The sequence below is a fragment of the Helobdella robusta genome (assembly GCF_000326865.2).
Source record: "Helobdella robusta unplaced genomic scaffold HELROscaffold_2, whole genome shotgun sequence".
In the NCBI taxonomy this organism is placed as follows: domain Eukaryota; kingdom Metazoa; phylum Annelida; class Clitellata; order Rhynchobdellida; family Glossiphoniidae; genus Helobdella; species Helobdella robusta.
The window spans coordinates 4,909,770-4,932,718 of NW_008704083.1; the positions used below are offsets into that span (position 1 = coordinate 4,909,770).

At 30.8% G+C, this 22,949-nt stretch overlaps 6 protein-coding genes across 6 annotated transcripts; 2 read left to right on the forward strand and 4 right to left on the reverse strand.

Moving 5' to 3' along the window:
* Nucleotides 1-949: 949 nt before the first annotated feature.
* Nucleotides 950-3,533, forward strand: HELRODRAFT_131960 (hypothetical protein; the record flags this gene model as incomplete). The annotated part of the gene is made up of 8 exons (XM_009017380.1): nucleotides 950-1,189; nucleotides 1,675-1,737; nucleotides 1,884-1,993; nucleotides 2,064-2,172; nucleotides 2,267-2,441; nucleotides 2,838-2,954; nucleotides 3,098-3,180; nucleotides 3,246-3,533. Coding segments are annotated over 8 exons (1,185 nt in total), but the record flags the coding sequence as incomplete, so codon positions are not given.
* A 512-nt stretch (nucleotides 3,534-4,045) lies between these two features.
* Nucleotides 4,046-5,211, reverse strand: HELRODRAFT_160421 (hypothetical protein; the record flags this gene model as incomplete). Its single annotated transcript, XM_009017381.1, has 4 exons — nucleotides 4,046-4,352; nucleotides 4,451-4,658; nucleotides 4,744-4,808; nucleotides 5,138-5,211. The coding sequence occupies 4 exons, from the start codon at nucleotides 5,209-5,211 to the stop codon at nucleotides 4,046-4,048; spliced, it is 654 nt and encodes a 217-aa protein (XP_009015629.1).
* A 2,052-nt stretch (nucleotides 5,212-7,263) lies between these two features.
* On the reverse strand, nucleotides 7,264-7,935 carry HELRODRAFT_125444 (hypothetical protein; the record flags this gene model as incomplete). The annotated part of the gene is made up of 3 exons (XM_009017382.1): nucleotides 7,264-7,465; nucleotides 7,546-7,783; nucleotides 7,848-7,935. Coding segments are annotated over 3 exons (528 nt in total), but the record flags the coding sequence as incomplete, so codon positions are not given.
* A 2,424-nt stretch (nucleotides 7,936-10,359) lies between these two features.
* Nucleotides 10,360-15,778, reverse strand: HELRODRAFT_64031 (hypothetical protein; the record flags this gene model as incomplete). Its single annotated transcript, XM_009017383.1, has 13 exons — nucleotides 10,360-10,521; nucleotides 10,851-11,008; nucleotides 11,673-11,799; nucleotides 12,267-12,380; nucleotides 12,610-12,710; nucleotides 13,280-13,439; nucleotides 13,582-13,702; nucleotides 13,857-13,971; nucleotides 14,058-14,202; nucleotides 14,637-14,822; nucleotides 14,890-15,081; nucleotides 15,338-15,525; nucleotides 15,655-15,778. The coding sequence occupies 13 exons, from the start codon at nucleotides 15,776-15,778 to the stop codon at nucleotides 10,360-10,362; spliced, it is 1,893 nt and encodes a 630-aa protein (XP_009015631.1).
* Nucleotides 15,779-16,133: 355 nt separating this feature from the next.
* Nucleotides 16,134-16,286, forward strand: HELRODRAFT_138770 (hypothetical protein; the record flags this gene model as incomplete). The annotated part of the gene is made up of 1 exon (XM_009017384.1): nucleotides 16,134-16,286. A coding segment is annotated over one exon (153 nt), but the record flags the coding sequence as incomplete, so codon positions are not given.
* A 476-nt stretch (nucleotides 16,287-16,762) lies between these two features.
* HELRODRAFT_153157 (hypothetical protein) lies at nucleotides 16,763-17,892 on the reverse strand (the record flags this gene model as incomplete). Its single annotated transcript, XM_009017385.1, has 2 exons — nucleotides 16,763-16,869; nucleotides 17,766-17,892. Coding segments are annotated over 2 exons (234 nt in total), but the record flags the coding sequence as incomplete, so codon positions are not given.
* Between the last annotated feature and the right edge of the window lie 5,057 nt (nucleotides 17,893-22,949).

The window sequence follows — 22,949 nt, forward strand, 5'->3', positions numbered from 1 at the left end:
ATATCAAGTCGTCGCCCAATCTACATACCAGGAAAAGACCTTCATCACAAGACACCTCAAACATATTAGCACTTAAGAAAACTTCATCATTACTGAACTAGTTTTTACTTATTGATCACCTCACTTTTATCGATCACCTCACTAACTCATTAAGTCATCATTTAGTCTATTAATAAGTCATCAAATATATTAATACTCATTAAAACTTTTTCACTCACAGGCCTAGCCTTTATTTATCGATCACCTCACTAAGTCATCATCTAGTCTATCAATTTGCCGTTACTTCATTTTTTATTCCATCGTCAATTACTTTTTCTTATTTGTCTTATTATTATTATTTATTTTATTCTAACATATTTTATTCTTCATGTTTAATCATTTCTCTTCCTCACTTTTTGTATTATTTTCTCACTTATTTGTTTAATTTTGTTTCACTGCCTTGCATGTTGTTACAGTTTCTGCGTCAGTCAGATCCTGATTTTTAAAGAATAATAAAAAAAAGGTCTTGTTATTATATCCATTACACACACACACACACACACACACACACACACACACACACACACACACACACACACACACACACACACACACACACACATATACATGTATTTATTATTTAATGTGATCGAAGGCTATTGTAAAGCGTATGGTACTTTAAAACACATCTGCATTTGCCTAATTCTTCTTTGTATTTATTTTCTTCAAGTTAGCGATAATATAAGGTTATGCAGGTGTAGTTAAGCAAAATACCGGGCGTTAGTTTTTAGAGTGGGTTGAAGGTGGTAACTATAGATAGACTACAGAGTCTGTTCTCGGTTTTAATTTAATTTAATTTATATATTTCAATTATTAGATTTATATGGATAGACATAGCGACAAAGAATTTGTACCTAGTAGTAATATTAATAATGAAAATGTAAAAAATTTTTCAAGTGACATGACAAACCGTAGGCTTTCAACCAGGCCTATTAAACGTAAAAAGTTCGATGACGAATTGGTTGAAAGTAGCTTGAACAGCGAACGAGTGAAAGGGAAATTAGAATCTAAAAGTTCTGGCTGTTCTTTAGTCAATTCTAAATTATCACTATCCAAACAAAGTCTCGTTGATACAAACTCAAAACCTTCATTTTCATTTGAAAGAGATCAGTCGGTATCAGCAGCTGCAGTAGTAGTACCTCAGAAAAGTGTTACAGACAGTTCTGCAAAAGTTTGTTGTCCAGTTGTTTTAATTAATTAATAGTTAATTTAACTTAACATTTTGGCAAAACCATAGCAATGCTTATTTTAATTTATTTTATTCTTATTAAAAAACAAGTGTTTTTTTCTTTATTTTTTTATTATAAATAAAAATATTAAATAATATTTCAATTTTAACTTTTTAGTCTATCTGCTGTCATTTAACTTAATTTTTTTATGAAATTAATTAACAGAAAAAATTATATTTTAGTGCATCTCTTGTCTAAGGTAAGAAATAAAAAAATATATTATTACTAGCATGCAGAGCTGTTTTGCGAATATCTAATAAACTTTAAAAAACTTGCAGGAGCTTAAAACACCTAGCTGCAAAAAGGTTAAGAAAACAAATGTAAGTCATTTCTTTCATATCTTCTATTTGAAATAAAAATACATTTCTAATAATGTCTTTTACATTGTTGCCTTTGAATATGAAAGGGCAAACATGGATTGTCCTGGGATCCAGAAGATGATTTACTGCTTATTTTATCAGTGCACCAGGTTAATAATGTTTGCTGTAGATTAATTTTTTTCAATGTCATTATATACAATACAGTGCAATGCAATGAAATCTTTTTATTTGCTCTTCAAAATTAATAAAGAAAACAAATTAATAATGAAAAGGAACAATGTTAAACCATTTGCAGACATGTGATCTGAACACTGTCTACATAGGGGTGAAATTTAGTAGATATTTCACTTTAAATGAAATTAAAGAGAGGTGGTATAGTTTACTGTACAATTCATCAATTTCAAGGTTCTTTTTAAATAATATTTCAACAACCCTTAAATATTATTTTTTTAATACAATACATATATTTCTTCAGATCTTCACTTCAGGCAATTAAAGAACTTCACCCAAATCATGTTACTAAAATACAGAGAAGCATTCTATTTACAAAGTCGGAAGAAAAACTATTATGTACTATACCAAGTGTAAGCAAAATTGATTAGTTATGATGTGTATTAACAAGTTATTATTTTGTAAAGCTTATTATACTAAACAAATGTGTTGTTTGCTCATTCAAAGGATCCCAACCCAAGTATTGGATCATTTGAAAAACTTTTGCAAAGTAATCAAGACGTTTTCTTTTGTGGCAGGACCGCAAAGTGTCTTTACAACCATTGGCTATTAATGAAAGAATATGATTTGTTACCTGTTAATGAAGGTAAACTTTGCTTGGCTACATTGAATTCTGTCCATGGTTCATGTTAAATGACTATTATTTGTACAAATTATATCAACCATTTAATTAATTCATCAACCAAGTATACCACTTGAATGTTTGTATAACTTTGGTCGACTAGAATAACCTTGACAAATGTTACAATTTTTCAGCATATATGCATAGCAAGCCAATGAATTATCATGAGATGTTGGAATCTGTAAAAAGTAGCCAACCGAAGTAATTACTTTTTTTTACAGTTCTTCGTATAAAATTTGAATAATCTATTAAGTTTATTTATTTCTGCATAGAAACCCAAAAAATCATGAACTCGTTAAAGGTATTTTGTTATTGCATAATCAGCCATTGTCTTTATTTATGATTATTTATTTTATTCATCAAAATTTGTAATGCTTGAATATTTTTACTGTTAAGTAATTTATTACATACCGTCAGAACTTCTTTTTTGGGATAATGAGAACAGAAAAGAAATTTCAGCACTAAAATATGATGTTTTACAGATAGAAAACTTTCTTTCTAAACACAATAAAAGTTTGTTTTTTGAAAGTGTTTCAAGATTATTTCAAGGATTACTTCGAGTTCGTTTCTGCAAACTTACATTTAATGAGAATATAATAAAAAAGACGTTTAACTTTTGTGCCAACTTTTAAAAGTAATGCATATGAAATTTAAAGATATATCTTGTTTGGAGTTCAGGTCAGATGTCAGAGCTATAATTAAAGGTAGAGTCATTCAGTTTGAGATGCTTTCAGATAAGGTTAAAATTACTCTTTCCCATAAAATAAATTTATTTTAATCCATCAAAAATTTTAATTAAAACAGATATTGGTTGGAAGAAACAGCAAACTGCAAAGTGTTGATGTTGACCTGTCACTGGAAGGTCCTGCTCACAAAATATCTAGAAGACATTTCTTAATTAAAACTATACCAGCCAGTAGTGGCGAGGACAAAAAAAATGCACAAGGTGTTGGACTTAAGTTTAAATTAACGAATCTTTCCAAGAAACCTGTCTATGTTGATAAGCAAATAATCATCCAAAATTCTTCCACTTATTTACGAAACGGGTCTGACATTGAGGTTAATTTTAATTACTTTTTCACGTTATTCAATCCATCAGTTTGTTTTAGGAATTTATATTAATAAACCTTGTTGCATGTATTATCTTACAAAATTAAAGGCTCTCAAATTAAAATTCTTTAAATTGAATCTTTCTAATTGACTACTGAACATGCATTTTCACAGGTATCGTGTTTGACACTTACTTTCTACATGAACACTAATTTTTCTTCAATGTTGTTATAATTTTTGTCATGTTGGTAGTTTTTTAAACGTCGAGGCGTTTTAATAATCTTTAATTGACGTCTTCGCTGAGTACGTATGTAAAATGATTTATATTTCAATAAAAAATAAATTTTGAATATTAAAAATTGTGTTAAATTCTATCATAGAATGCCTGTTAATAATTCAATATAGGTAGATAATAGTTGCTTAGATAAAAAAAATAATTGTGCATCCAGATTTTACGTTTCTGTGCCTAATTGTCGATTGTTCAATTCAGTTTAACATTCATCAGATTTATGGCTAGTTACGTAGGCACATATACGCGGGCAGCTTACGAAGCCTCAGGCCGCACCAATAGGTTTTGAATGTTGTTGCAAGTAAAACCACAATAGAGCTAGCGATAATGACAACGGGTTTTCATTTGCCATGGCCATTGTCAGTCCATCGACGTGTTGAGATTTGTCATTATTTTGTGTACTTTTGAGCACCGGTACTTCAATAACATCCATGATATCTTCAGAGGGTCGGGGAGTTGATTTAGAGGGTGATAGTTTGGTATGGTTGTCAACGCTTGTTCTGACCAACATGTCATCTGTTACCTTAACGTACAAAAGGGTCAGCAGTGCACCGGATAATCCAATGTTGCTCCTTTATATTTCAAAATTTGCGGCAAAGTGTTATTTTTTCAATATTAAACAAAATTCATATTATTGTTGATTTATAAAATGAAATCTGCTGACTATAACCTGCAATGCAAAATTTTTTGGAAGTTCTTACTGCACACTTTGTAGCCTAATGTCCTAAAAACATTATCAGAAGCAGCAGTGCATGGCTGTTCAGGGGAAGAATAGAAGACTGAACAAAGTTGGGTGAGGCAGGCTGGTGCAATCTTCATATTCTTTCCTGTAACTCCGTTACTCGTGACCTCATTAAGATAGACATTTGCATACACAGCTACAATTTGAAATTTTTATACATGAATAAATTTCAACGTGAAAATAAAACAAACTTGCCGATCAAAGTAAATTATTACACAAACCAGGGCTGAATTTTCTAACAAACACGAAAACGTTTCTTGATATATTGTGCACCAACGTAGCACAACTGTCAAATTCAAATTAAAGCATTTCAATACGAATAAACAATATGGTGAATAGAAAAAAACAAAAGGCACTTCGACTCTGGAAATATACCATCAAATGATATTTCTAAACAGATGAACTGCACAAGGAACTAAATTAGAACAGCCTAAGGTCTACAGTGATTGCAGAATAGATGTTTAAAATTTTAAATGGACATGCACCCGAATAATTTTTGTAAAAACAGTATCTTCTGAGCGTTTGGGATTGAGTCTGTGATCTGGTGACTTTTCCAGACTTGTTTGGTGACTGATAAAAAAATTTTCAAGTGGCTGATCCTAATTCTTTGCTCACCTGGAATATCGCTTTTTCAGTTTTGACAACAGTTGAAAGTTCATCTTTTTGGCTAACATTTTGATCATGTACATAACATTTTATTCAAAATTTAATAATAGAGCGCGTGTACTGTTTTACTTTTGGGATGTTATTGAAGGCTTTTTATAAATGCTCATTTAATAATAATAATAAACATCTTGCAAATATAAAAATACTAATAGCATCTAACAAAACATACGTTGAGTTAATGTGAAAGAAGTCCCATGCCTTCTTCTTTTTATTCTGTAAATGATTTAAGGGTAGTTATAACAAACACAGAAACGGAAGCAAGATGACATAAAACGCTATACCTGTTTGTTTATACATAAATACATACATACCTACCTTCATACATAAATACATACATATATACATACATCGATGCCTTTGAACACCGCGTATTTGAAAACCAGCTCTTTAAACTTCCCTAAAGTTTAAAGAGATTGTGGGAGCCGTTCAAAGTACAGGACATTGGGTGGGCTGGTTTTCAAATACGTGGTGGTCAAAGGCATCGACTAAATTGAGGGGACAGATGATTGTAAACGAAAGAAGGAAAGAATATGACATGGAACGAGTGTTGACAGCCGTATAACAAAATTAACAAGGCAGATGAACAACGTAGGAGAGTGTGCTACAGAGAAGTTTAACGTGGAATGATATGTGGAACATGGCTCCATTAAGACTGGCGTTTATTATAAAAGCCATGTATGATCAGTTACCATCAGGAGCGAATCTTGCTAGATGAAAGGTGGCCCACGTAATGGCTTCTTGCAAGAACGCACTCAGTCATGGACGTTATACGTGGTGGCACAACAAAGTATTGGAAGCACTAGTGGAACTCGTTTTCAATGTTTGTGACGAGGTAAATTCAAGGCCATCGGGTAAACTAAGAAAAATCCATTTCCTAAGAAAGGGTGAATTGGATCAAACCACGAGAAATGAAGTATGCAACGGAAGAAGTATTTTTGATAATGGCAGAGATTGGAAGGTCATGGCAGATATGGATGGCATGAAAAACTACCCATCGTTCATAAAGGATACAGGAGCGAAACCCGACGTGGTGGTGCAGTCGGTGCCGGCAGAAATTGTTGTTCTGGTCGAACTGACTGTACCATATGAGGCTAATATAGCAGCAAGTCACGCTATAAAAACAGCCAAGTATGAAGAACTTGTTAGTGAGATAAAACAACGTGGGCTGAGGCTGGTGCAAGAGGTGTTGTTGATGTTGTTAGTTGTTCAGTGTACAGTTTTTTAAAGGATGTGGGTTTGGCGTGTAAAAGACGATCGAATTGTCTGAAAAACCTTGGACTCACAGCCGAACAAGCGTCTTAACGGATATGGTTATGTAGGAAGAAAAAGGAATGCGAGTTTAAATAGTTAACAGACGAGCTTGTTTGCGCGTAAAGCTTCCGATTATTCATCAATCCCAGATTCGGCTCAACGTGTTACTTGGCTCGTCGATATAACTCACATTGTAATATGCCGATATATGAACTTTAAGGAGGTGATTTCAAAGCGAGACAAATTGTTTGCTCAGCGAAAGACATCCAATTGATCATTGGATGTGGCCTGTTTCTCGAATGTCAGGAAGTTGAAGGGCCGAAACACTCGTTGACGGAAACGAGACAAATTGTTTGCTCAGCGAGAGACATCCAATTGATCATTGGATGTGGCCTCGCTGAACGCTCGTTATGTTCGAGTTTCTACATACATACGTACGTACATACATACATACATACACACACATACATACAGGGAGAGAGAGGGAGAGAGTAATAACTATCATACAGGTAGCATACAGGTACCTGTGTGTAATGAAGTCTGTATAGTTGCAGTTCATCACTCTTGTTTGTGCTTGTTACAGTTATATTTTTAATCAACCCATCATAACAATCTTCACCATTTCTAAGCTTTTTAACAATGCTGCTATCATCATTTGGACTTGGAGATCTTTTATTTGCCGAAGTTTTATGGTTATTACCATTGCTGTTTGATTCTGTCTTGCTATCATTAAGCATGCTGTTTCTTTTTTGAATTAGTTCTTGCGAGGATCCGAAGTGATACTTCAGAGATGGAAACAAGGCAAAAGCAGTTGATGGCAGAGCTTTAGTATAGCAAAACCACACAATGGCAAACGTCCAGCCAACAGGTCTAGGTAATTGATCATCAAATACAGATTTTAACACATCTTCGACTTTGACTTCAACAACTTGTATTAACTCGCCCTCCTCTTCATTTCCTCCTCCATACCCATCTACTTTCATGTCATCTGTAACTTTAATGTAAAACATACTTTGCAGTGTACCACTAAAATGGTTGATATTTCTGGGAGTTAAAGTCATAACAACATTTCAATTAGAAGTTAGTAAATGAAACATGAAATTAACAGATTCAGTGGCAACCTTGTTGATGAAATTGGTTCAAGGTCTTTAAAATTTATTCTGTATCCACATTCCTCCAAAACTTCTAATGCAGCAGTTTCCTCTACTGATTTATCTTTCTTATCAATAATTCCAGCACATAATTCCACAGTGAAACCTCTCTGCAGTGTATCATGTTCAATATTTACGCATGTTTCTCCATTGACAGAGAGCAGTTTCATGCCAACATCGTGCATCAAAACGGCTGAAAATTTAATCTAAATTGAATAAACTTGGGGGTACATTTATATTAGTAACAGTTTGTTAACCTGGTCTAAATTGTCTGACAAACACAAACACGTTCCTAGTGATATTGTGCAATAGAATACCACAACTGTTATGGGAATGTGTCACATCACGTTTACTTTCAACTTCACACTTTCAAATTTAAAAAATAATAAAAAATAATTTTGTTAAACAAAATTAGCTAAAATTTAGAATAAGGCATTAAGACCGACTGCATATAATATATGTAATGCATATATATATGAACCAAAATTCTATAAAAAAATGTTAAAATATTCACTGACAAACAATAATGTAAAGTTATTTGCATAGGTAGATATCTATATTATTAATGATATGTTTAAAACTGTACAAATTTTTAATACATGAATTAAAAATACCATAAATTGTGTGCACATAATATTTTGGTGCAGTTTTCATTTCGTTTCAGTTTTATTATTATCTTTCTATATTGACAATGTCATGCATGTGGCATATAATAGAGAAGATAGAGATATATTCAGACAATTACATGATTCATGATTTTTAATTATAATGTAGTATCACCACTACTTAAAAAAGAAAATACTGATATATAAATCAATATGTAAAATGTCTGTAGTTTTGCTTATAAATTTTATTCATTATTTATTTTTATAAAAAAAATAAATAAATAAATTATAACACATCATTATTTATGATTTTATTTATATATCATATATTTATTTTTTATGCTAATCTAATCAGCCAATTAATCAATCTGATCATAACATCACAAGTTATAATATAACTTATGACATCATGCATGTATTTGTATTGTATACGACTGAGCTACTCCCTGGTGATCTTATTATTCTTTAACCTGTGGGACTCATAAATTCACCTTTCACTGTACGTGATTATATTGTTATTCAATATTTATAATATTGTACTCTCCATTTTTTTAAATTAAAAATATAGTATAATATTTTATTAAATTGATTACTTTTTTAATAAAAATTTAATTTAAATTTTTAAAATCAACACCTGAGTAAATTTCACTTGGACAAGTCTTATCCAAGAACTTTCTTTTATAGATTCCAATTTTAAATCACAAATCGACTCCATTATTATAAAAGGAAATGAAACATTTCATTAATATCTAAAAGTTGATTTCTACAAAATTTTAAATAATCATGTCCTAAAATAAAAAAAATTTCTATATCGTGTTTATTTAGTCTCCAAGCCGTCGAATTGAAAATAATTTTTAAAAGTTAATTTAGATTTTGTAAATTTTAACAGCGATTTAATGATAGAAATTGAACTATAACATATACACATTTTGAATAAATACAATTTGAAACAACTTCGCTTTGTTGAGAGTAATTATAAAAAAAGTTACTGAATGCCAAACGGGCAAAAATTACATACATGGTCAGTGCATTTGAAATTATTTAAATGGGGTATTTACGATCACGCTCAATCTTCGTTCTTTTTGAACTTGAATAATATATATAGAATAATGTAATAATTTATATATGGTATGAATATAATTCAAACAATATATCAATAAATATTTGCGTCAACTTATTGTAAATAAATCATTATCATTTTACAATAGCCAAATAACAAATGAATTTAGAAAAATATAATTTAAAAAGCAGGAGTAAAAAGCATTTCCACGAATACGCATATGCACATATTAATCTGATTGAATTCATGCGTGCGTTAATTAAACAGGTTTGTGATGTTATATATATATATATATATACATATATATATACATATATACAATACATATATGCAATATTGTAGTTCGTTTAGATAACGAACTACAAACATATTAACGCCAAACATTCGGTAGAATTTATAGAATATTGTAAAAAATGTCTAAAAAATAATAAAGCGACCTACACACACAATTTAAATTTAATCCTGTAATTAAAATTAAAATGTAATAAACTTTTATCGGCAGCGTTAAGCTACACTGCAGTGAGATAATATACTCGATCTTTTTTTCGATCTAAAAGATATCGTACATTAGGAAGCAATAATCGTAAATAAAATCAAATAAGCTATTTGTGTCTAGGAGAAAGAAACAACGAAGGGGCTAGTTTATTTTTCATGGATGGTTTACTGACTAATTTGGCATCCCTGTGTAAGGAGTTGTTTGTAAACACTGGTTCATTAATCTTGTGTCCAGTTCCAGTAGTGTCCTAGTTTAACATTTTTTAAACATGCATAATTTAGTCATTAACATTCATTTAACGCCTTTTAATGTTTAGTCTATCTCAAAAGGACAGACGCTAGCAAAGTTCATCCACGACCCGAACATAACTTGAAATTCGTTCCAAGATAAGTGCTGAGCAAAAAACTTGCATTTGAATTTGCATGCATGATTGCAAAACAAAAGCCACCTATGATTATTTATTTTGGCAATCAATTACATTTTCATTACGAAATTTAGAAAAGGTTGACACACAAAAATAACACATCACCTTGGTATCAGAAACATTGTAAGTTTCCAGTCTCTGAAGTGCTAACAAGCGTGCATTTTTGTAGAACTATATTATTTGTTTACAAATGCTTTGTATTATGAAACGTTAAAAATAAGCATTGCGAGATAAAATTTCTTACAATACTTAGATGCTTCCAATCCAACAATTCACTCAAACGTTCTGTTCTATTACGCTGTATAATGCGTTGCCTTCTTGTCTGCTGGCAGAAATCCATCATATACTAAATAATAAATGAAATAATTCGTTACCATCTATTAATGAATTCAAGAATCGTTTTTGTATCATAAAAAGTTGATGTTGCAAACGTGACAGGACTAAACATTTTGAATCAATGAAAAAGAGACGTAATCAGATATTATGACGGAATCAAAAAGAATTCATTATCAAATAAACGTCTTTCTAGCATTATTTTGTATTACAGCAAATTCTACAATAGAAGCAGCGAACCAAATACGACACCTGTAATAAAAGCACGGTATAAGCACGGAGAGAAATTGTAAACGGTAAACACAAATTTTAACTAGATGGTGACATTAACAATAACCATACTCCAGTTAGTTGCTCAATAGACTCTTCAACGCTTTTGTACCTTCTGTCAACAATGTAGACACCGTAAGCTGCGGGGTCTGTAGTATGCTGCTGTATGAAACACCCAAACCCAGACAAATTGGTTGTTATGCTAGGAACTCCCATTATTGTGCATTCAGCTGGATAACAATAACAAATTTATCCAAAAGTTAAATCGATTCATTCACATTCAGTGATGAAATAATAGCATTTAAGAATAAAGAAGAGGAGGTAAAGAGCCAAGCAAAAACCAACCAAAGTCATTCACAAACAAAAAAGAAAAACTAATAAACGTAGTCAAAAAATGGGTTTCCTATAAAATAGTACAAATTTTATTTGCAATAGAAAACATAAACATGGTAAACATAAGAAAGTTGCAAAAATCTAGATGCTCAAGAAATTTGTAAAGTATGTTAAAACAAAGGAGCTGTTATGAAAAGATAGTTTGTCTTAGGTGAAAGAAATAAAACGACGCGGAAATATAAAGATTTGAGAAGTAAGCTGAGAAGATAGACGGTCTTCTTGTTGATGGAGGTAAGAGAAGAGAGAACGCAGCGGAAATACAGGACGAACCTACTCAAACTAAAATCATTTTGAATACATTAGCTTATATGCATATAAAGCGAAAAAGGTGCATCCTTCATCATCACGGTAATAAAAATTCTAACTAAGATTGACAGGCTCAACAATGAGCACTTTTTTATTTTTGTATTCTATCACAAATTAATTACAAGGAACTATTGATAATTCTAGTTTTCTTAAAAAATTTAAATGATGGCGATGATAAAATCATTTATAAGACACCTGGAGTATATCCCCATGGTTCATAATAAGAGGGAAAAACTCCGAGATGACATCCAGATGCAAAATCTTCATAGTCCAATCCAAACAATGGATTATTTGAATGAAGAAACTCTGGATGGAATATTACCTGGAAGACAATGGAACATAAAATAATGTTGATTATAATAGAACAGCAATAATAAAATAGAATTATTCAAAATGAAATTGTTCTTGCTAGGCTAACATTCATAACGTAATATTATGATATATTTTCATTCATACAATGTGAATCCTACACTTTGGGAAGAATTACCAACACATCACGCATACATTTAATTTGTCTATTCATGAATTTATTTTACAATCTACTAATTAATACTAATTTTTAACTCAAGGACAATTGTCAACAGTTTGTTCAACTTCTGCATTTAAAATTAAATTTTCATATATTTGCAAATGTGCTAATTCCTAGGATACAGTTCGGTTAGATTTTTTTGGTTGTTATGCACTGAGCGGCTTCACTATATTGCTATTTTTTTATTGAACTCACTAACATGGCATGAAACTTCAAAATGATTAATGTATTAAAAATAAATGTGAAAAGGTTAGACGCACTTTAACTCTATCTGACGTGTCATTGAAGAGCCTACAGCTTCTTAAAGCACATAGAATCGGGTCACTAACATCATTTGTGACGTTATGCGTACATATCGGTGGAAGGGTTTTTCTCTTATCAAAAATTAAATATCAAATAAACAAATTTGTCATTCATAAAAAAGCATCTTTAAGCTTTCATCTTTAAACGGTCAAATGGCCACAATTGTCGATAATAATTAAAATATTCATACGAATAATAATAATAATAATATAAAAAACACCTCATACACAATCAAACTATGATTATCTTTTGATATCTCACTGAATTATCACAAGGATGAATCAACAAATTTTTCAATACCTGAGCTGACATAATGCATCTTTTCAGTTGAACAATATCTTTTTCTGTCAGCAATGTGTCAATATCGGGAACATGACCTCTGAATAAATTAGAACAATGAGCTTCAGTTCGTACCTTACATTGCAACAACCAACGACTTCATCTTTTCAATTAATCAAATGTAGAACAGTCAAATTGTAAACCACAAAAATAATGCTCAACTGGAGAAAATTACGTGATTAAAAAAAGCATGCATTTGTGACCATATATAATAAAATAAAAATAAATAAATAAATATATAATAAAATTACGTGATTAAAAAAAGCATGCATTTGTGACCATATATAATAATATATTGTAATATTGTAATCTCTACAAATAAGCTCATGGATGATAAAAAAAAACTACGGACTGGAAAACAGATGACAGGGTTACGAGAAAACAAGAGATTTTTTAGTTATTTTCACCTTTTATTCGCATTATCCTATACTATCATTTTAATCTTTTTGTGCAATTTTTATGCTTAGCATGCTGTAACAGTCAATTTCATTTTTGTTGAGAATAAAAAAGTTTTTTCTCTTTCACCATTTAAAACAAAATATTTGCACGGAAAAGAAAACAAAAAAATTACGCCAATAATCAATATTTCGGAGGGCTCATAGTAATTAATATAAAATAGGATGCCTAAGACAGGAATCTAAAATTCTTTTGCCAATATCTTTTTGCATCTGGTTGACCACTTCTTTCAACTGCATGGACACTGCCTGGCCCCTCAACGATTCAACATTGAAGTTGTTGCATTCCGTCGGGAATATTAGAAAAGCAACAACAGTCATATCAGAATTTGATATCTGAATGTTTAAATGAAAATTGTTATGATCCAGACAGACACTATAAAAATATAATGAACAAATATCAGCATTAACAAATATTTAAAAATTAATTGAAATTATTTTTTAAACGAATATTTTTATGAAAAACTCCAAGACGGACCTTTAATCTATGATTAAGTCTGGCAAGAGATTCAATAAACATATCAACACCTTTGTTGGAAAACTCATTTCTTCCTGCACTAAAGAAATACAACGTCTTCTCCAAGTCAAAATTGAAATGTCTGTACACGTAAGTAAAATGTTGGATAATAAATAAATTCATACAATAAAGAAAAATAATAAGATGAACATTTTAGTCAGTTGGTGTAATTAAAAAAAATACTATAAAATATAAACTAATAAAACAAATTAAATGTCAATAAAAAGATTGCAAACCCATAAAAGTGCCCTCTGACAAAATTATGAAGCTTCTGTTTTGCATTAGAATGTCGGTTTTGAATCTCATGAACAAAATCTGATTTCACATTCAGACCATTTGGAAGTACCAAATCTAAAATAAATTTTATGCGAAATGTAGTCGAAAGTAATGGTAAGACTTTCAAAGAGTAAAACCACATCAATGTTAATAAGAAAGACCTGGTTTTTTGGCCAAAAGATGTTCAACTTCGAAACTCAGAATGTCTGAAATTGTGGTAAAAACATGAGCAACATGAGCACTGGCTCTTTCTATGCAGTACCTTTGATAAATGTTTCTATCCCCAGCTTCTTTGTTCAAGCTGAACTGTTTTTATTAAATTTTAATCTTTTAGAATGTTGGGCTAAATATCTGGTTAAGTGATTTGTATTAGCAGAAAAATGTCCAGAAAGAGCAGAAGAGCTAGGATTCAGTACTGTGACAATTTGGTTATATGCAAAGATAGGTAGATTAGGAATGAGTAAAGAGATACAAAATTTTAAAATAAAAAATCTAGAGTTGGGCAATTCAGAGTTGACCAAAAAATAACTATTTATATGGATTTGAAAACTGAATATAACCGACAAAACATGCACAAAAAACTAATAGTGGCTAATTTAATTTAGGACTTCGTGCTTTCCTAAATCAAAAATATAAAACCTTAGAAAAATAATAATTGCAGTATGCTTAATAAGACAATAATTTCCAATGTAATTTTCAAGACTGAAACAATTCAAATAATATTAAACCATATAGCCCACCTTGGATATATTGTTATAAAAATCAACTCTACTAGCACACAAATGTCTCCCAAGCACAGTGGCATGTGTACTGAAAATAGTAGCAACTTTTAATTTGCGAGCCCTGCTCACAATAAGTCCAACTCCTGCCATCCATTCATGAAATTGAGCAACTACTGAATGATCTTCTGGTAGATCTTTGCAAAACTTATTATGAAATAGCTAGTTTATACTGATAATTAAATAATAATTATTAGAATACAGTTAATTTCACTTTTTCAAGCAGCAATGCTGTCATAAATCCAAATACAACTGCATCAGCTGCTCCTGTGTCATTCCAAGGTATTCCAATATTTGCTTCATCCCATATTTCTTTTTTAAATTCTTCCAATTCCTTCATTGCTGTAGATATGTCCATTAAGATGACCTTTGGATAACCCTCTATCAGCCATCTACCATATACAACCTCAAGAAATTTAAAAATTAATTTTGATTAATTTTGTTTAAAAAATTCTCCTGAAAAACAATGTTTCTTTATAAATTTTGTAACGTATAGTATATGATGTGCTGAATTATTATTGAATAACATGAGAGATGAAAAAACGTACAATTACAAACATTTTTCAAAATAACGTTTTAAAAAATTTTACGTTTTAGATTTTAATTTTATACAAAATTCATAATTGTAATTTTGATTAGGAACAATTTTATAATTTTGTAACAACCCTGTATCCAGAATTTCTCAGACAATGAAGAGCATATTGAATATTTGATTTTTGTTCCGCTTCAATAACTTCTATTTCTGACCAGGTTTGTGATTCAATGAGAGGTCCAATTAGACAATAATTATCTCCCAACTCTTCAGTTGAAATAGCGGCCTTTGATTTGATAACTGTATGAATTCCTCCAACTAAAATTGAAATTACGATTGTATTGAAGTTTTTATCTTTTAATAAATAATCCATATTAAATTAAATAAATTAAAATTTGATAAAAAAACAACTAATTTATTAATTAATATTAGAAATAGAACAATTACTTTGCCTTGCTACTTCCCAAGATATTTCAAAAACCCAAACGTTACTTCCTAATAATGATTTTGTATTATTTTTCGCATTAACTTTTGCGTCGCCAGCTGCGACTCCAGCAGACGCAGACGCCATTCTTCAAAACGCTTTGTAAATAAAAACAACTTTACGTAAATTAAATAAAGAACAACGTTTTGATACTATTATATTGATAATTCAAAAAGGAAGCAATTTTAACTTTTAAACTTATGAAAATTTCATTATTTTAAATGAGCAACAAATCTTTCTCAAATTGAACCATAGATACAGAAACTGAGTTTCTAAACCTGGGAATTTTAACGCAACAACGATAAATGTCAATTGTTTACAATTTTTAAAATGGCGGAAAAAATAAGTGCTTCAAAAGAGGCATTGGACAGTAAGTTAAAACAATTTTACAATTTGTATTTATTTATTTATTCGTTTTTTAAATTCAATTACGTGAAATCATGTTTCAGTTTTGCTGGAAATATCAAATCTTCTGAATACCGGATTGGATGCGGAAACGTTATCGATTTGTGTGCGCCTGTGCGAAGCAGGTGTCAATGCAGAAGCTCTGGCGCTGGTTGTTCAAGAGTTAAGACGTGAAGTCTCAAGTTTGAAAGTATTTGTTACATATTTGTTCAATTCATTCTTGTATTTTGAATGTTTATTACTATTTATTTTCAAACAGGAAGGAGAAAGCCAATCAAAAACAGATAAGTTTATTCAGCCCCACTGATAATAAAATAATAATGAATAATAAATAAATACAATTGTGGTAAAAAGTGCAAGCTAAACAATATTTATTAATAGAAAAATTGTGTTTATAAAAAAAAATGTTTTTGTTTTACACATGATAAATTCAACAGTTGTTAATTTTCTGCAACTTCACAAGTTGCTTGTATTCTGATATCTTCATTCTTTTTCCATTGACAATGCATGTTCTTTTTGGCCTAGGCCTTTTAATTTATAATTAGTAATAATTATGTATGTATGTGTTTGTTTATAGTTATACTTAGATAAAAACTAAGATTGAATATTCCATTTTATTAGCTATTTATTTTTATTATGATGTTACAAGTTAACTGTTAAATCTTACTTGTATCTGTAATCAGGATGTATGTCCATATGTAATTTATTTAAGCGACATTGTTCTTCATAAAATGGTTGCTTTTCATTGCTAGACATTGACTTCCATTTTAATCCTTTTTAATCAAAATTAATTAAAAACTTTTTGGCCACATTAGATATTTCATGCTATTAAATGTAAGTAAATTTTATTTCTTTTTCATTTGATAAGTAAAATTGTTCTTATTAAAAACAAGCTTGTTTATGTTTTGTACATTTTACAATGTAAATTTTTTTTCAAGAATGTTACAATATCTTGTTTTTAATGTAATCAATAATGTATATTATTACTAATCATAGCAAATCAATCTAAAACAAGCTTCCAACTTACATAAATTTGTTAGACTTAAGATAGACTGTGCTTTGTGCATCTTAAAAACTTACTATAATAAATGGAGAAATAAATATATATTTGTACACATGCACTTTGACATATGTATAATTATCTGATGTTGATTCTATTTTTTTAAGGCTGTACAGTACGAATTACATAGGTTACTTAAAAAATTAAAAATAACAATTATACAGTAATTATCTGTTTGATATTTCTTTCACAGGTGTTTTAATTATCTTGCTTGATCATCATCAGCATTGTAACATAACAGTGCTAACAGACAGTTTCAATCTTAAGCCAGTTCTTGATATATATCTCTCGGTTAAAATTAAATGGCCTAAATATTTTTTTGCAAATTATAGAACCACAGCACAAATTGACTGAAGAATTTCTTCTATTCAGTGCTATCTTCGCCGCTTCTTGAATAGTATCGTGCATACTTTGGGTCGTTTGTTTTTTGTTACCTCATATGTAAGCTTATATGTAATGCATGATACTAATGTATCACTATAAGCACAAAAATTGTGAACTTGCGATGTTTACACATGCGGTTTTATCAATTATTATCTAAAAATGCTGCTCTAGGAGTATGCTTGTTTAAATAAATGTTAGAGTTTCATGAACATTAATAAATCATACCCAGTATTTTGCTGATATTTGAGTTATGCATATCCGGATAGGCTTTCAATATCTTCTTTCTTTCATCTCTTGCCCACACCATAAATGCATTCATTGGTCTTTTTATGTGCTGCCCATTAAGCTTGGTTGATGATGTGGCATAATGACCTCTACAACTGCCGATGCTTGAATCTGTTGATCGTCTTATCATTCTATTAAAAATTAACTTGTTAGGTTCTTCCACTCTCTCTTTAGTTTTTGAATCCGCTTGTAGTTTTTCATTTTTATATTCTTTGATAGCGGCGTTTTGTTCTGGACGTTTGTCTGTTTTAGATTGAAGAGTTTCGTTGAATTTAAAAATTATTTCAAACTTTTTTGTACAATGTAATGTAACCTTGTTTTATAAGTCTGTCGTTGAAACCATTTAGTTCAAAAATTTCTTTTTGTTTTGTTTCTTTTTGCAATTCCCTTGTTAGCATTGAATGATAGTAACATGACAAAGGAGATGGAATGTACTGGTTGAAGAAGATGTTGAATAAATGAGGAGTGAATATGTAAGGTGCGGCTAAAATTGGCCAGCTAGGTATTGTTGGAGGAAAATAATTGAATGGTTGTCTTTTGACACTTGAGTTCACTGCAGGGAAGTTTTGGTAAAAGTTCATTAACGATTGCCTGGCGGTATGGCTTTGTTCCAGATATTTCTGTTGAAATTAATTGTTCTAAAATATAAATTAATGTAATTGGTTATCATCCTATAGTTGTCATCTCTTTTTAACGGTGTCCTTACATGGAATGGAGCTAAACAAATGATTTAAAATGCACTACAATACTCTGTTTCAACTTTGACATAGAAGCATTTGCGTTGTTATATTCTACTTTTACTTCTCACCGGTCGTTCGACCCTATACTGCTTGAAATCTTTTTGCATCAATTCTATTTGTGACGTCATTGCTACTCCTGCATCTAGTAAAATTTACCATACTATAGAGCAATACCAGTATAAAATACAAAAAGTTTTTAGATTTATTATGCAGCTCTGTCGAAGGCAGAACTGTTTATATGTCATTCTATACTTATAAATTAGTTTTCTGGGCCACAAAAGCTTTACTACGCATATCGAGCATAGTACAAACACTTTATGTACGCAGACTCAAATACCGCATCATACGCGTGGTGTTTGATAATCGTTGGATTTCGAACTGACAGTATTCAAACCAGGCCATCGCGTAATAGCTTGAAACATAGAACTTCTACTGAGCTAACTTGCCGATCTCGCCGACTGTAAATGTGAATTTGCTCAAAATCTGAAATATCGGTCGTGAAAAGTTGTTTGCGCAGTTTGCTATCACAATTTTTTAACTGCTGCCACTGCGGTTAACTATTTGTGAAAACTGTTTTTTTGAACATATATTTTGAAGCAAAATATGATTGGTTCTGGAAAGATTGACTGTTCGAGAAAGTCACGAAAATATTTTACCTACTGAAAGGTAAAATATAAAAAAATAAGCATACACAAATTGCATAATTAGTCAATATTTTTCAGAGTTTTTTTCAAGCAATGTCACCAATTTCCATTTTTATATCATTTTTTCATTTGCGAATACGAACAATAAAAATAAAGCTAGTATCTGTTCCAATCCTTAAAATTATCCGTCGCCTTTAAGTAAACAGTGTTAGAGTCGGAAATATATGGTTTCAATTATTATGAAGCTGTAATGAGCTTTGGAATTTTGAAAAAATAAAAAAAGTAAAAATTTTAATTTCAGTCTGAAAACTTAACTATAAATAATCTTACATTTATGGATAAAACGCATGTTCATTATAGTACATTTTTCATCATTTACAAAGCTTAGTTGCAATTAGACTTTGGACCACGAACGCTTTGAAATATCCAACTCACGACGTATAGGCTACCAATTATGCATGTAGGCATCAGTACGCACCATAACTAAAATATGTGAAATAATTTTTATGTTATGGTCAGACAGCATTTAAAGCAGTTTAACTAACGTTAACGCGCAATAAAAATGATGCAAGACAACGACACTTTCGGTCAACTGCTTGGAGAAACTTCTTCTAGATTGGTATATTAGGTCACCTGCTTGTGAATGCATCTTGCCCTATTCACGACAGATTATCAGAGCAATAACACATTTCATCCTTATGTTCAAAAGCAAGTTCCCAAATCAGCATTGTTTCCAAGCTAAGGTTTTTTTCCCACAGACGGCAACGTTTTTTGCTTTTTTTCATACACTTCGGTACGCGTTTGCATTCTACTCCAAATAAAAATCGTTGAGAAGTTTTTTTGTTTTTCATTTCGTTTAATTTTTCTTAATGAAGCTTGTATAAATTAAAAAAAATTTTATGTGGTTGAAAGAATGTTCTGAAGAATAAGGTACTAGGAGCGGCTGTTTGTGATGTCACTTTGAGCAGAAAATGTCACTGTGAAGAAAATTGTCGTTTTAATCACAAGTTTGAAGCTTGATGTTTTAATACAAGTTTGCTGTTTTTTATTCTATCTATTTGTATTAATTATAGACTTGTATCGTTGAATTACACAAGGGAAGTGTGGTACTTAACAGAAAAAATGTTCTTATTAAATTATATCTTGTTATAGATGACATTAAAAATGAGTAGGTTTAAATGTTTTCACATTTAAAAAACAAACAGCGCATGACTTTGTATGTCACGTGTATGAATATCGCGCAAGTTGAGAGATGCTTTTTATAATTAATAGCATTAACAATTAAGTTGTCAAATGAATTAATTAACTTTTTTATTTAAAAAATGAATGAAAATATCAAATCTTCGAACCGTTTTGTGGCTTAGTTCGTTTTCTTCTTTAATTATTTCCCATTCTTCTTTGTCTTTGCGGTCATTGGGCATCATGATATTCGATGTAACATTCAGGAACAACAAACAAATCAGGGATGAGTTTTCCTGTTACGAGCGCTACGGACCGGGCGACCGTTCATTTTATTGGCGTTTCACGATACATACACTGTGCATGTATATTGTATATTAACTCTACATATGTTCACATATATGTTTATATATTATTATTGATACATAACTTTAATCTTTTTATGTATATCAAAGTTGTGATACGTATGTAAATGCTATATACTCACACACTAAAATCTTGACATACATTCAGAGTTATTCGCTATACACTTGATATAACGTACATCAACAGGCAACGCAGCTTGTTAAAATAAAATGCCAAATAAAAAAAAGTGAAAAATTCAAAATTTCGAATTTCCAAAAAAAAACTTTTTGTTTATTGATCGTAGATGAATTCAGCAAAGCTCTCATTGTACGAATAGCAGAACATTGGAGCAACAACAACGATGAAAATGTGCAACGATTTTTTCGATTATTAACTCCATACAAAAGCCTCGCTGCAGCAGAAGTTGTTAAAATCTAATAAAGCCTTTTGTAGAGCTTTCATGGTTTAAAAGTTTAAAGAGGGGGTAGGAAGCGTTTCATGTCACGGTCCATCCTGTCTGCAGACCTCGCTGTGTGTGTGCGTGCGTCCTCTTACGCGGCACTGTGCATTTGTGTTTCAGGTCCTATTCAAACAAAATTAATAATTTACCAATTTAGCATCGCAAGATTAGCTAGCAAGAATATAATGTTCATTAATGATTAGTATTGCAACTTTTTCCGTTTTAAATTTAATTTATATTAAATTTTGATGTACATTTTAATTATACAACGTCACCACCTTCAGCAGCAACAATTATACGCGCATTCAACGTATGACTCAAAAGTTCTTCCGATATTGACGTGGACGGCGTGCGTCGTACGATTACAAATGAAATTTTTGATGTCGAGACGGAAATATATCGACATTTAGCACATTGGGACAATTCGAACTTTCAAAAAACGCATCCGCTATCGATACAACTTTTAAAACTAATGTTTTCAAAAAATTCTGCTACTGAAAATTAATGTTTTATTTTACACTGAGTTCATATTTCGTTAATGCTCTAAAATTACAGACTGTCATTTTTTAAAATAAAACAAAGTATATTTCCACGGAACAGTGTCATACATTCCGGCTGTAAATTTTTAATTTTTTCACATATCCACTTTTAGCATTATATTTTTTATAAATGAGATTTTTATTGAAATAATATATATGTATATTATATTATATAAGTTCCTGAAACATTTATGACTTTCCATGGATTCTTTTGGTTGTTGTTCAGATACTTTGCTGCTTTGCTAACTAGGTGTACTAGTTCGTACAATTTTCTTTTTTTGTCAACGAATGTGTTTTCTAATATTTTAATTAGCGTTTCTTTAATAAACAATTATATTTAAAAACAAGCAACGAATTTTTAAATTGAACTCTCTGATAAACTCCATTTAATTCTTGAAAGCGTAAATAGCACAGCATCATTTATACGTTTCTATGCAAAGTTTAGCAATGATACCATGTATGATGTATGGCTTTATATGCATTATAATATTCCCTCGTGTTTCGTTGAAAACTGATTTTCAATCCAATTTATAAAAGCGTATTTCACCTCTTCTTATAACTTCCGTAGAGGCTCAACAGTATCCGTTGTTAAATATACGTTTGATTTGACCACACCATACGTGTCCCATGATAAATTACAACAGCTTCAAACTCACAAGCTTACAACAGTCTCATCATGAATTTGAACCAAGTCACCGAGCAATTCGTGTGCTCATCAATAACTTTTCATTCATCTGATTTGTATCAACTTGCTTTTAATAGTTTTTACCAAATGTTTAATAGTTTTTACCATCAACAGGCGTACTTTATATTTACTATACTGACTGACTGATTATCCACAAAAGTTGAACAATAAAAAAACTTACTGTCTTGCTGTCAATCATTAAGACAAAAGTTGCGTCGTTTCAATAGAAAGAACATTCTGACGTTTGATGTGCATTTGAATTGATTTGGGACGACAACACTGCTTACCTGCTCTCTTGCTACCTACCTGCCTATCTATCTATCTATCTATTCATCCATCCGTCCGTCCATTCATCTATCCATCCGTCTATCTATTCACCATTTACAATTATCTATTTTATCTACCGATCTATATTTGTTGTGACATGAAATTTTGTGCCACAAGTTGTATCGTCTTTGTTCCTCTTAATGCTGTCTTTATTAAACATCATTTTTGTTGATACTAATATTATTGATAACAACAACAACAACAA